At 40.7% G+C, this 14,918-nt stretch overlaps 1 protein-coding gene across 10 annotated transcripts in view; it reads left to right on the forward strand.

The window, feature by feature from the left end:
- SMARCA2 (SWI/SNF related, matrix associated, actin dependent regulator of chromatin, subfamily a, member 2) overlaps positions 1–14,918 on the forward strand; it is a 176,330-nt gene that overhangs the window by 89,637 nt on the left and 71,775 nt on the right. For all 10 annotated transcript variants that reach the window (XM_066257155.1, XM_066257164.1, XM_066257157.1 and 7 more), the window contains 3 exons: positions 3,590–3,636; positions 6,299–6,465; positions 11,547–11,710. In XM_066257155.1, coding sequence (XP_066113252.1) covers positions 3,590–3,636; positions 6,299–6,465; positions 11,547–11,710 — 378 coding nt within the window. The remainder of the gene's footprint in view (positions 1–3,589; positions 3,637–6,298; positions 6,466–11,546; positions 11,711–14,918) is intronic.

Genomic DNA, 14,918 nt, shown 5'->3' on the forward strand with positions numbered 1-14,918 from the left:
TATTTACACCTGTCGAAGAGAAAGATATTCCTGAACTCTTTGCTCTGTAAAAGACACTGGCTTTGGTCTGTTACTTAGGTTTGTGTTTTTCCTTTCTTGCTTCTATCACGACATAAATTCAGGCTTTTAAACTGACGCTCTGGTCTCTAAGAAGCTATTTTTAGGGGTTGAGGGCATTTTCTGCTCTATTCATTGCATGTGAGTTAGTTCCCTAGGTTGACAGTTTCACCCCAGTAGAAACAATTGACCTGAGTAGGCAGAAAAAGGAACCACAGTTGTAGTCTTCATTTTTCAATGTTGCTGCTGATGTGTACAGTCCTGGAGGCAATTCCTTGCCAGTCTAGTACCTGCTTTCCAGTGCACGTGAGCAGGAGGCCTGGGGCAAGTCCCTGCAGACACCTGGGGGTCTGCTCCAGTTTATTAAAAAATAAATATGTAGAAGGTTCTCGGAAATTAAGAGTTAATGATCACAGTATAAAAATAGGGTTGAATATTCTTGACTTTGACAGTTCTTTCTTTCTCCTTTTTGCTAACAGTTCTTTCTTTCTCTCTTATTTTTGCTAACTGTGCTTGTCAAATAAAAGTATTTATTGCATATCTTCTTCCTACACTGGAGCCCTAAGACTCCTGATACTACTGTTGCCTCCAAGTCTGTAGGACATAGTATCCGTCGACTACAAAGCCCTAGGCTCAGTGGAATGATTCGGTCAGTTCACACCAGTTCAGCAGAACTAATACTTAATTTCTTCTTGAGTTCAGCGAACCGGTTGTTAAAATGGCACTTGTAATCAGGGTTCTCTCTAAGGTGGGTGCCTGGGCAGCGCCCAATGTGGAAATCACAAATTTACATTCCTTACTCTTTTTTAACATTCATCTATGCAACAGTGTATTCTAAGCACCTGTAGTAATGTTCATTCCGTCCATAGGTGAAAAATATTTGATGGAACTATGCTTGTACTATTTATTTCATAAAAATCATTATACCCTTGATGAAATACTACATTTTAATTCCCTCACGTTTGTTACTTCAGTAAAGAGCAAAAGTGCCAAACAACCACAGGGTAGTGACAAACTGTTACTGGAAATATCTTAAATAACAGTTTTATTGTTTTTTGTCAGGTATTATTTAATATTTTTTCATTACTATTTAAAACTTTTTTTATAACATAATCTAGGTTTGTGTACCTCTTTTATTGTTCTTATTTAAGCATTAAATACATGAAATAATAGACTACCTTGCTGTATACCATTTTTTTTATACTTAAAGTGGTCATTAGGGCAGAGAACCGGTTGTTAAATTATTTGAATCCCACCGCTGCCTGAATGTAGGTGAAATGACAACAGTGATAACACCAATAAGCCGCAACTATGGAACCATTTAGACATACAGTGGAAGGAGGATTCAGTGCACAGTGAGACTTGGTAACTCAGATCGCTCGTACTGGAGCGAAGTCTCCATTTAGGAAACTTAATCGCAAGTGCTGACCTGGTGCTAATCACTCAGCCTCTCTAAGTTGTAGTGTACTTGACTTGTCATTAGTGGTAATAGATAAGAGGACAAACCTTAAAAAAATTAACATAGGAAGCATCTTGTAAACTGATAACATGTTAAATGGATGGGAGTTATCAAGGAATTAGTTGTGGGCTGTATGTTGGGTTAGGGGAGAGCCCCAAAAATGTCTAATGATGAAAATGGGGTCATATCAGGTTAATCTGTCACTCACCATCTCACTTTTGCTAAAAACAATTACAGATATATACTCTGCTCTACGGAGGGGTTTGGGGACTCAGATTGTGAAAATTAATTGCCCCTTTTTGGTTATCATACAAATATGAACCTGGGACACAAGTTCGGCCATTTGGGTCGGGGTTGCACTCCCCCCATGCTTCTGTCTGCAGCACTCAGGAAGGGTGGCGGGAGAGGCAGTCACAGAAGGAGCTAAGGTTAAATATCATGCCTTCCCTTGCACGCATATTTACATTTTAAATGGCAGTCATCAATAGGATAACAGACTTTGATTTGCAATTTTTTAACAAAAAACTTTTAGGAGCATATTCCCAGAAACAAGAGCCCTAGTTACTGGCCAATATCTTACGGATCAGAGGTGATGTGTGCATTATGCCTTTGCCTTTATTTTATTTGCTGCACAACTTCTGTTTCTACTAAGTCATACCAGAAGCCCAGTGTCTCCATTGGGCGCACTGTCTCCCCAAGGCCTTCAAACCAGAGAAATGAAAACAGTATTTTTTTTCTGTATTTTTCTGAAGCCAGAAACGGGGAGAGACAGTCAGACAGACTCCCGCATGCGCCCGACCGGGATCCACCCGGCGCGCTCTGCCCCTCCGGCTCTGCGACCAGAGCCACTCTAGCGCCTGGGGCAGAGGCCAAGGAGCCATCCCCAGCGCCCGGGCCATCTTTGCTCCAGTGGAGCCTCGGCTGCGGGAGGGGAAGAGAGAGACAGAGGAAGGAGGGGGGAGTTGGAGAAGCAGATGGGCGCTTCTCCTGTGTGCCCTGGCCGGGAATCGAACCTGGGACTTCTGCACGCCAGGCCGACGCTCTACCACTGAGCCAACTGGCCAGGGCGAAAACAGTATTTTTTAAATGATTCTGATTCCTAATCTTACCACCATCTACTGACACATACCTATTTGGTTTTTACAGCTCTGCTTAGAGAGTGGGTTAGAATCTAAAAATCTAGGAAGAAACGGCTGCCTGTGGAGAGAGGCATGGTTGTTGGAGTTGGAGTGGTGTTTTTGGCTGTTGTCCACGGGTGGCAGGGCCTACCATAAATGATGAACATATTTGAGAGGAGAGCCCAGGGGAAAGATCTGGTCCCCTTGGAGGAAAAGCTTCGGGGGAAGGAAGGGAAGCAGAAAAGGGAGACAGCTGGTGGCTCTTATGAAGGTGTGACATCCTCTCCTTCCCCACAGATGGTCTCCCTTTCCCTAAGTAGAAAGGGAAAAATCCCGTGGAGAGCAGTAATGTGTAGAGCAGTAATGTGTTTCTCCCACAGAATTGTGGGGAGGGAATTATGTGATTAAGTTCTCTATTTCAAAAGTGAAAGCTGGACACTGGAGGAAGCACTGTACATTTATGGCCTTATTTATAATAGAGGAAAATGAAGTATGGAAGGGTTGTTAGGATAGGATTTCACTAAAGCTAAGGGTTAAAATAGAGTATCTGGTCACCATTATGTTTACTGTTAAATATTGTCACAGTATTTACATGCACATCTTAGTCCTGATTTCCTTACTTTAACTGCTCTTCCTCTACTCTGGACTCTGGCTCCCCATTACCAGTATAGCTCGGCTGTGGGCCAGTAGATGTAATCCCTGTTTGATGAATGAACTAACCCTGTCATCTCAGCATGAGAGTCTAGAGACTTGCAGAAACTCACCGGATACATTTCTGGCAGAACAAAAGTCTGAATTCAAAAACATTGAGTCTCTGGTTTACCTTATAACAAGTATTTCTTTATTATTTTAATTATACTCTAGAAATAGAATGACCTCACTAAAAGAATAATCATTAAGTTAATCTGTTTTACTTTTTTTTTAATCATTTTCTTTTTTTCTCTCTCTCTTAAAGGAATCCTTTGCTGAACACCTGGGCTATTCAAACGGGGTCATCAATGGGTAAATCTTAATTTATTTTTCCTTCCAAAAACTAGTTTGTTGGTCTTACTCAAGTTTTCTCTCCATAGTGTTTTTTATCATACAAATACATATGGTCAGCCTCCTCAGCCCTCCTCTCCTCAGCAAAGCATACAGAAGTTGTTAACCAAAATGCTACCAGCATTCTCTTTAACTTTACTGACATAAATGGATACATGCCTTGAGTAAGTGGAGGTTCAAAGAACATAGATCTCCTTTAATAGACTTAATAGTATCCAAGTTCTAAAAATGTTGTCAAAGCTTCAAAGGGGGAAGAGATGTCTCCTCTGCAATAAATATGTATAACTTTACAGTAATTTGTTAGAATATGGTCTATATATGAAACATTTATTAGGAATAGACATTAAAGAGAATCGTGCCTTGCAACAACAACAAAGAATGTATTAACAGACAGTCTCTGTTTTGCTTTCTTTGAACCAGGAAAAATGTTCATTCTTGGGTCCCATGGGCAGACCAAGTCACTGGGCTAAGAAAGAACCAGGAATTGGAGCCCATTCAGAACCAAGAGCCATTAGGCTCTCCTGCCTCTCCTTCCCTCCCTTTCCTTTGGGTCCTCTAGACACTCCTGGTGCCCTTGGTTTGGCCAGGGCTGCATATTAAAGTCATTGCCACCATGGGTGTTTAGAGGACAGTTCTCAGAGCAAGGGAGTGACATTGGGAAGACCTATAGTTAAAAATTTATCTGGCCTGACCAGGCAGCGGCGCAGTGGGTAGAGCATCAGACTGGGACACAGAGGACCCAGGTTCAAGACCCAAGGTCGCCGGATTGAGTGCAGGCTCATCCAGTCTAAGCGTGGGCTCACCAGCTTGAGCACAGGGTTGCTGGCTTGAGCATTGGATTATAGACATGACCCCATGGTTGCTGGCTTGAGCCCCAAGGTTGGTGGCTTGGAGCCCAAGGTCATTGACTTGAGCCCAAGGTTGCTGGCTTGAGCAAGGGGTCACTTGCTCTGCTGTAGCTCCCCCCCCCCAGTCAAGGCACATATGAGAAAGCAATCAATGAACAACTAAGATGCCGCAACGAAGAATTGATGCTTCTCATCTCTCTCCCTTCCTATGTCAGTCCCTATCTGTCCCTCTGTCTGACTCTTTGTGTCAAAAAAATGTGTCTGTTAGAGGTAACATATACCGTGTCATAAAGTGAGCTACCAAATGATACATTTCATTGTCAGATAAAAGAGAAGAGTGATTTATTGTGGAGGGGAAAAGACCCTACTTTGGCTTATTGACACTCTTCTCCATCTGATGGGAGTACACATTACCATGTTTTTTACTTGAACTTCTACGTATGCCTGGACTCTTGCCCCCTCCCCAGTCCATTCCAACACAGTGTACATGGTGATCTCATAAAAAGATATGTTACCAAGTACAGAGTGACGGAAGATGATCTGACATTGGGTGGTGGGCATACAACGCAATATACAGATTATGTATCATAGAATTGGACACTTGAAACCTATATGATCCTATTAACCAAGTCACCCCAATAAATTTAATAAAAAAAAGACATGTCAGATCTTGTCACTCCCCTGTGTGAACCTCACCATCGGCTTTCCATTGCACTTAGAACTAACACATGCAGATGGTGACCGGAGCCCTGCAGGACCCGCCCTGTTTCCACCTCTACCTCCTGCTCTCATCTCCTAGGATTTCCCACCCACTTGTGTTTAAGCCAGCACCTGATTTTTTCAGTTCCCCAGACTCACCAGGCTCTTTTTTATGCCTTAGGGCCTTTGCACCTATTTTCTCCACTTCCTGATATCTTGTTCTTGACCCTCCCAAACTTCCATTCTCCACTTAGCTATCTTTTGCTCATTACTTTAGGTGTTAACTACACTGTTATCTCTTCACCATGGTCACGCCAACACTCGAAACCAGTGGCTGGCAATTCTTTTTTTCTGAAGGGCCAGATTGCAAATATGTTCAGCTTTGTGGGCCAAAAAGTCTTTCTCACACCTGCTCAGCTTTGCCCTTGTAGGTTGACACCAGCCATAGACTGCACAGAAATGAGGGAGCACGGCTGTGTCCCAACAAAACTTAATTCATTCAAACAGCTGGCAGGTCAGGATTGAAGGCTGCCAAACTGCTCCCATCTAAAGATGATGATGTGCTGCTATAAGTTCTCTTATAGCAACTTGCTATTTTTCTTTTCAGTACTTACCACAATATGTAATTAGCCATTTTGAAAATAGGGATTCTGTTTTGCTTATCACTATACATATGCCTAGCATTGTGCTTGGCACATAGTAGGTGCGCAGTAAGAATCTGAATGAACCTTAAGTGCCCTAAATTAACAATTCTATGTGCTTAATAGGTATGGATTTAAGGAAATACACTATATACATGTATGTGTGTTTATAAGAGGGAAAGAGAGTATGAGGAACATGAAAGGGTTTTCTTTTTCTGTCATCATACCTAGCATATGGAATGCACTCTTTATGAGTTTTCTATATATGCATTTTATTTTTCCATTAAATACTCTCACTGCTTTGGAGTGGATATTCATTCATTTATTCCACCAGTTTTTATTGTTTACTATGCACAAGGCATTCCATGAAAAGCAGAGTTATACTGGATCCTGCAGGAAGACAGCAGTAATACTGTCTTCTTGTTTTGGGTTCAGGGCTGAGCTGTATCGGGCCTCAGGAAAGTTTGAGCTACTTGATCGTATTCTGCCCAAATTGAGAGCGACTAATCACCGCGTGCTGCTTTTCTGCCAGATGACGTCGCTCATGACCATCATGGAGGATTACTTTGCTTTTCGGAACTTTCTTTACCTGCGCCTTGATGGTGAGTACGTGAGGAATTAGACTGGGAACCTGCGCTGCGGAGGAAGCAGGGATGATGGGCACTTAGATCTAATCTCAGTGGAAAAGGAGGGATGAAATTGTTGAAGAATGAACTAACTGGGTGGGGTGCAGCTTTTCTCGATAGGAGTTTTTATGCCCTCAAGCTTAAAATAAGATGAAATCATTTGCACAGCTGTTTGTCCCACATACTAGCCAATGTAAGTGGACGATAGTCATTTTAAGTACCATAAATTAAACTGAAATAAAATTTAAAAACCCTCCTTGCTCTTAGGATTATTTATTTCCTATGCAACATATAGAATGTTTCAGTAAGCTGTTAGCTTTTTGTGTTAAGGCAGGTTGTAAGGGGATAAAGGCTGTGTCTTCTTTATTTTCAGTAACACTGTAATAGTTTATTTAAGATTATATTTAAATTCTCATTAAAGTATCCCTCTTTCTAAGCAGAACATGTTACATTATGAGCTAGGGCTCCATTGTTTCCTGTATTTTGCAAACTATTTAAAGTATTTACCTGATATTAAGAGTGAAATTTAAATACCATGTCCTAAAAAATTAGTAAGAAAATCTGAATGAAAGTATGAATTTAGGAATACTTCCTAAATTATGATTTTGATATCAGCCCTAATACTGTAAGGTGAAAGATACTAAAATTTTCATACTATGTCAGGAGGTAACACTTTCAAAAAGTGGTAAGTGGGAATAGGAGCTAATTTAAGCCAGGATGATGATGTTGGGTCTCTGGATATAGAAGAAGAGTACAATATTACTAATACCAATTTTTATCCAATGCAATATGCAAGTTATTGTGAAAAGTTAACTTAGTTTATGTTTAATTGAATGATTTTGTTTTATTTTCTAACAGTTTGCCATGACTTAGATAATAGCTGAATATATACCAAACCTCAGACTTACTGTACTTGAGTTTTTGTGAATCGTCTTTATTATCTAACCTTTAGGGTATTATTATTTTTTTAATTAATTATACCTCTGACGGACTTTTTTTGTTTGTTTTAATTTGGTGCCTCTCCTCCAAAGTCATTGAAAACAGATGAATGGTTAAGTAAATGTTAATTTTGAATTCAGGACACAGTTATGTCATCCACAGTCTGTCTCTTCGGACACATCTCCTGCACTGTGTCTTGTCCTCTGACCTGACCTATCTATCCCTCCCTGGCTGTTCTTGTGGGGGAGTCTGCACCCCTACAGCACTCTTCCTTTGAAAGGCACACCCGCCCACTGCTGGTCAGGTGAGGGGCAGCCTTTCTGTCTCCCTGGTTGGACAGCCCCTCCGCCCCCTCCCCCGCAGGTGTCCTACATAACTGTTGACTACTCTGGCCTTTTGTTCTGAATCTCAGCTCTCCGATAATAGTGACCCTGGATATTGAAGTCTCTGAAACTGACCTTTAGTGATTCCTTGAAACAGATCTCTCCTGTGTTCTCTCAGCAGTCTCAGTGATCTTTAACCCTTTTGAGTAGTGAGCTTTTCTCATGCTTGCGGACCCCCGGGAGTGAGTTTTTTTTCAAAAATGAAATTAGTTCTAGTTAGTTTTATTAACTTAAAATCATGTTTGTTTGATAACTAATTTATGGAAACAAGAAGAACGTATGTTTGCCTTTTTATAATGTTGCCTTACACATTTTTAAAATAAAAATTTTTGTTATCTCATGCCTTTGTTATCCAGCTCAAAGTTTAAAGACATAGATGTATGATATACTCTGGATAGTCAGGAGGCATAAGGACATACATGAATGTTCGTACTGCTCAAAGGGCTACTAGTCTGCTGATTGCTGTCACTGTTATTACTAACAACGGTCCTGAGAGCTAAATGTTTATGGAATGCCTACTCCATGTGGGATGCCAGGCAGAGCACTTCATGTGCATCATTAGTTTAATTTTCTCAGCCTACTTTTATCCCCTGTTTACCGAGGTACCTAATACAATCCTCATTTAACAGGTAAGAAAACAAAGGTTTTAGAGAAATGAGTTAACTTGTCAAAGTTTACACATGAAGCAGTTGGTGAAACCCGGCTCTCACGTACATTTTTATGCTTCCAACTGAGCTGCTTTAGCAGATCCAGCGAGATGTAGCCCCATTTCTGAAAATAGAGGCTGCTGCCCTCGTGACAGCATTTTAAGGATGATTTTTGAACTTAATGAAAAATTTTTAATTGATTGACTAAAAATACCAGGCACCAAATAAAAGATGAATGTTCCTGTTCATCTTTTGTCAAAGCCCTTACCATTAGATTGGAGGAGACAGGTGAGCAAGTTCAAGCAAGTGTTAACAGATGGAATGGAGAAAGCCAGACAGACTTCTCCCCGCAAGAAACAGCAACCATTTGTTTTGGGGTTGGAGAGAATAGTGGGCAAACAGTCAGTGTGCACATGGATAAATTAGTACACACACTTCCAACGACAACACTGCCATCCAACACCCAGTGACTTCAGATTTTCATTGCTAAATTTGATATCACCAATTTTTAACCTCAGGAAAGAAAAAACAAACAAAACTTGCTGACAGCTAAACAGATTTTTCTGCAAAGATTGCGGTCGCATGAATAGATTTAGATACTAATCCATTATAGTCTTTGCTTTCACTGGAAATGATTTTTGAGTGAAAGCAAGTGGGGAAGTTATATCCTAGAAGACAAAATTTTCCAAAAGCAGTTGACATGAAGTTAAAATTAGGAATCACGAAAGCCTGGCAATGTGTTCCTTCTGGCAAATTCTGAGGTTCTCAGTACAACTGCCCTTGCTATTAATTGTTTTCTGGCTGATGTTCTACATCAAAGTCCAAAAGAACACAGAACAGATGCACATTCAATCCTGTGCCACCTATAAGGAGCATTTATTTGCCTGTGGATAAATCTTGACAAGGTATCCTGAGCAATATCCTGAAGATTGCTGATGACCTGCAAAGATCTTGACTCGGGGAACCTTTGACTAATGGAAATGGCAACACAGCAAATTCTGAACGTTGTAATAAAAAATGCCATAGCTTTGCATGAAAAGTGACTTAATCATATTTTTCCTTGGCTTTATAATTTGTCAAGTTCCCAGCTATTTATATAATTTAAATACAAACCAGATATATGGTTGGTCTCTTTGCTTGAGATATTTGTCATTGGGCCTGAAAACTCTTTTGAACAAATAATTTTGGTATTCTCTTTGTTTTTCAGTGCTTTGTTTTACTTTTAGGATTATTTCATCCCGAGTAGCCATATCCACTACTTAATCTTAATGTATGAGATTATTAAGTTTTTTTCAGAGGATTAAAACTGACCTTCTATCCTGAGTGTATGATGCATAGTTTCTGTACCCTGCTGTCAAAAACATATCTCTGGGAACTTTCTGCATTTTAGAAGCTTTTATCTGGGGGGTGGAGAGAGGTGTAGGGTTCCATGACTTTTTATTTAGTTTAAGGCAGAGGATAACTATGTGAACCATTACTTCGCATATTTCAGATATTATTTTTGAAATATTTAAAAAATTATCGTGACTTGAATGATGATGGTAGCAGAAGGTTTCATGATAGAACTGATCTTCCAAGAGCATCGTGAACAAATAGTCCCCCATGACCTCAGAAAGCCAGTTTTGAAAATAAAATAAAACTGAGCCCCACATGTTTGAAACCTCGTTCAGCAAAGCATATTTCATGCTTCTCCCTCAAATTCTTACAATTCACTGTTGCAGGATTTGACCAGTTCACTAAACTTGAACTAATTCAGAAAGTAAAAGAGCTCTAAAGAATGTTGTTTCATTAAACGAGACCCCCCCCAAAAAAAGCCCCTTTTACTGTCTGCAAGGAATTGCTTCTTTCTCCCTCCTCAGGGGGGTACTTACTATTTTTATTAATATGAAAAACAGATCCCCCCATGTTTGGGAACTGAACCCTCATAGTAACTTGATTCCATTAGCTCTAGTCACTTAACAGTTTTAATCCTCTGAAATAAATTGCTAGTACATTTTCATCCTGAAAAAAAAAAAGCACCATGTAGAAATAATATTTGTATAGCAGGCAGTTAGGGGCTATCACGTAGCATGCATATATATTTCAAAATAGCCCAAAGCCTTTTTCAAAACTCTGCAGCTATACATTTGTGGTGCAACATGTCCAGGTAGAATATGGTAGGGTTTTTTCTCCCTTCTACAGTGCAGTTCAGGTAAACATATATATTACACATCCATGGTAGATGACTGAGTGACTGATTCAGAACATAAGCATGGGTACCTTGGCATCCAAAAGGTGAGCACCATAGCCTGTGATTTGGTAGTCTTTTGCTTACTTATGATTTTGGGATCTCTTCAGACACTGTGGGTGAACCATTGCCAGGTGTATGTATCACACGCTGCTCTGTTGGGTTAGTTTGGTGTCCTGAGAACTCAATGCAGCCGAATGTCAACAAACAGACTGAGAGATTCCTTTTTCATTTTTCCTTTTAATTATTGTGGCTTCAAGTCTTGCTAACAAGGGTAAAAATATTTCATCCATATTTTATGTCTTCACCAACAAGATTGTGCTCAGTAGCAATCCACATGGTCAAGTGTAGGAGAAATTGACGTGCCTTTTGTTTCCACTCCCATGGCATAAACAGGACCTCACACTATGCCTGTTGGCAGAGTTGCTGTAAGCCATTATAATAATCGCTTTTTGCTGTGTATGTGTGTGAGTGTGAGTGTCTTTTTAAAAAATAGTTGGTGTTTTAAAGCCCAGAAACACATCCAGAAAATGTTTTTGTTGAGTTTTAGTTTAGTATAAGAATGTTTCAGACTCTGTAAAGTTACAAAGGTGTGCAGTCCAAGATATTTAAACTCTCAGCATTTTAAGCAAAGCGTTCCTTCTTGATTGGAGAAAAGTCTCCTTTCTATTATTGCCTATATATTTTTTTTCAAGTAGCAAAATTTTCAAAGTTTCTTTAAAACATACAAAAACCTCCTGAGGATTACCTCAGCAATGCCGAGAGTCTGCGTATTTCTCAGGGAAGCAGGCCCTTTTGTCTAGCTCTGTGCCATTTTGAGACAGGAGTTAATTGGCAAATTTATTTTTCTTATCCCCTCAGGCACCACCAAGTCTGAAGACCGTGCTGCTCTCCTGAAGAAATTCAACGAACCTGGGTCCCAGTATTTCATTTTCTTGCTGAGCACAAGAGCTGGAGGCCTGGGCTTAAATCTACAAGCAGCCGATACCGTGGTCATCTTTGACAGCGACTGGAATCCTCATCAGGTCTGCATATCGGCAACTTAGGTGCCCAATCCACCCCCCTACCCCCCCCCCCCCAGAGAGGAACTAAAAGGCCAGCAGTTTCATCCGTCACATTTATGGGGCAGAGCAAATTTATAAACAAGTGGACCATGTTTTCAAAAGAAAGTAGCCCATCACATTATTACGGCTGCTTTTTTTTTAATCTACCTTAGAGCATATTGAGATGTCTTATTCATACCTTTGATGTGCCTTTGAAGAGCTCAGATTTTGAGTAAATATACTTAGTTTCTGCTTAGTTTTAACCTTATTTCCAGGGATTGCCACTGAATAAAGTTCATTTGGTGAAAGATAAGTCAGAAATGTTGCAAAGTAAAAAATAGCAATGGTAGCAGCTCACATTGATTGGCTCCTCACTCTGTGCCAGCCTCTTTATTATTATTATTATTATTATTATTATTGATTAATGGATTGCTTTTAAAGAGACAGAGAGAGGAAGGGAGTGGAAGGAAAGCATTCATTTGTTCTACTTAGTTGGACATTCATTGGCCACTTTTTATATGTGCCCTGACCAGGGGTTGACCCACAACCTTGGTGTTTTGGGATGATGCTCTAAGCGACTGAGCTAACTGGCCAGGGCCTGTGCCAGCCTCTTTATGTACATTGCTTATGTGAATTTGTTACTATTACTATTTGGTTCTTTATAGTCAAGAAAAATGAGTCCCAGGAAGCTCTAGGTGACTTTTAAGATAAATGAGTATATGATAGTTAAACTTATATTCTGTGTGTTTTGCTTAAAATCATCAAAAAATTTTCTGTGAAGCATCTACTATGAAGTTGTTTTAGCTGGTAAGTTTAGAGTTACCCTTTTAAAGGAATCCCTTGATGATTAATAAAAAACGATAGAATAGGTCTTTTGTGGCACTGGGTTCTTAAATTATGCTGGGAGATTGTGCACCGGCCTATAAGATATTTGGTGGAATGATATTCATATTGGGACAAATGTTAACTCAAAATAGTAAAAAGGAAGACTGTAGCTCTAACATACAAATTCTCCATCAGCTTAACCTGGGCTCCTCCTTGCACTTTGATTTCCTCAATGGTAAATATGCAGAATGATACTGTCTTGCTGAGTCATTGTGATGATTGGGTGGAAAGGGCTTATGGCAGTTGTTTTTGGCAGGAAGGTGGGTATCAAGTGTGCATTAAGAATGATGATGGAGCTTTTAAAAAAACACACATTCCTGCTCCCTGTTCTCTGCTGCCTCACCCCCAATTTGTAGGTGTTTCCCACCCGTGCGGACTTGGAGACTTTTCTGTACAGTCAGATGCTCCCAGGAGGGTCTGACATAAGTTTTCTCACACAGCTGAAGAGCGTTGCTTTACAGAATAAACCAATGGTCCCAAACCTTTGGGTTGCCACTAGCACTGAACCATTTGCGTATGCATACCTGTCCCTCTCCCTAGGTAACTACAGTGGAATTACTATTAAATCTTTCTGCCCTGGCTAGATATAGCTCAGTTGGGTAGAGAATCATTGTGAAGCACAGAAGTTGCCGGTTCGATCCCTGGTGAGGGCACATACAGGAACAGATCAGTGTTCTTGTCTTTCTCTCTCTCTTCATTTCTTACTGAAATCAATAAATGAACATTAAAAAAAAAAATCTTTCTGACCTCGTAAAGAGTTTCGAGCCACCAGCACAAAGTGTATTCATTGCAAGTCTTCAGGAAGTATTTTAATATATTTTTATCTCCCACATTACATTCCAAAGCACAGGTAGAATATGTATTCATGTGAGAGATCAGCAGTTCTCCTTTGGACCATTACGAATTCAGTGCCTATTCTACAAACATTTACTGAATGGCTCTCTGCCCCAGGCACGGAGCTAGGCTGGGTATCTAGCCTGATCCCTCTCCTCCTGGGGCGCCCAGGGTGGTTGGATGTTTAGATTATCCTCCTTGCTGCTTTCTAAATCTTCATTGGAAGTAACTGGTCCTTGGATGAATGGAGAGTTCACTACATTTTATCTTCCGAGGGAAACATTTCTGTGACATCTCAGTTGTCCACCTTTATTGGCACAGTGCAAATTCTAAAAGCCAAAGGAAGCCACTGTTTCTGGATCGCTAACTTACCGTAAGGATGCTGTCTCTCCCTCTCTCTTTCTCTCTCTCTGTCTCTCTCTCTCTCTCAGTCTCTCTCTCTCTCTCTCTCTCTCTCACACACACACACACACACTCTTTTTTATAACTAGTAGCTAATGGTAGAGCTTCAGAATCAAAGTAAATTGCATGAGCACCATACAGTTCAGGCAACAAAACACAGGACCTCAAATTTTGGGGGTTCTGATTTACTGCAAACTGGTCACACTGAACCACATATTTCTGGAATTGTTTATATCTACTTTAGGTGGATTCCTGGACTCACTTCTACCTGGTTCGGTCACCTAGGTCAGTGATCGGCAAACTCATTAGTCAACAGAGCTAAATATCAACAGTACAACGATTGAAATTTCTTTTGAGAGCCAAACTTTTTAAACTTAAACTGTATAGGTAGGTACATTCCTTATCAAGGTAGCGCCTACACGTGGTATTTTGTGGAAGAGCCACACTCAAGGGGCCAAAGAGCCGCATGTGGCTTGCGAGCTGTGGTTTGCTGACCAGGGACCTAGGTTAACCAGATCTTTCATGTCTGTCACTTAAACAGACATGAAACGTGGCCATTAGTTGGGGCAAACTGGTTTTTTTGTTGTTGTTGTTGTTTTTTTAATTAGTGATCTTGGAGTGACCGATGAGTACTGATTTTTTATTTAGAAGGTAAGAACTGCCCCGGCCAGTTGGCACAGTGGTAAAGCATCAGCTCTCTGGGTGGAAGTCCTATATTCAGTTCCTGTTCAGGGCACACAGGAGAAGCGACCATCTGCTTCTCCACCCCTCCCCCTTTTCTCTCTCTATTCCCTTCCCACAGCCATGGCTCAATTGGCTCGAACAAGTTGGCCTCGGGTGCTTAGGATGGCTCCATGGCCTTACCTCAGATGCTAAAAAATGGCTCCAATTGCAACGGAACAATGGTCCTAGATGGGCAGCACATCGCCCCCTAGTGGGTTTGCCGGGTAGATCCCAGTCAGGGTGAATATGGGAGTCCATCTCTCTGCCTCCCCTCCTCTCACTAAAAAAATAAATAGGCCTGACCTGTGGTGGCGCAGTGGATAAAGCGTCGACCTGGAAATGCTGA

The sequence above is a fragment of the Saccopteryx bilineata genome, chromosome 2 (genome assembly GCF_036850765.1).
Source record: "Saccopteryx bilineata isolate mSacBil1 chromosome 2, mSacBil1_pri_phased_curated, whole genome shotgun sequence".
In the NCBI taxonomy this organism is placed as follows: Eukaryota; Metazoa; Chordata; class Mammalia; order Chiroptera; family Emballonuridae; genus Saccopteryx; species Saccopteryx bilineata.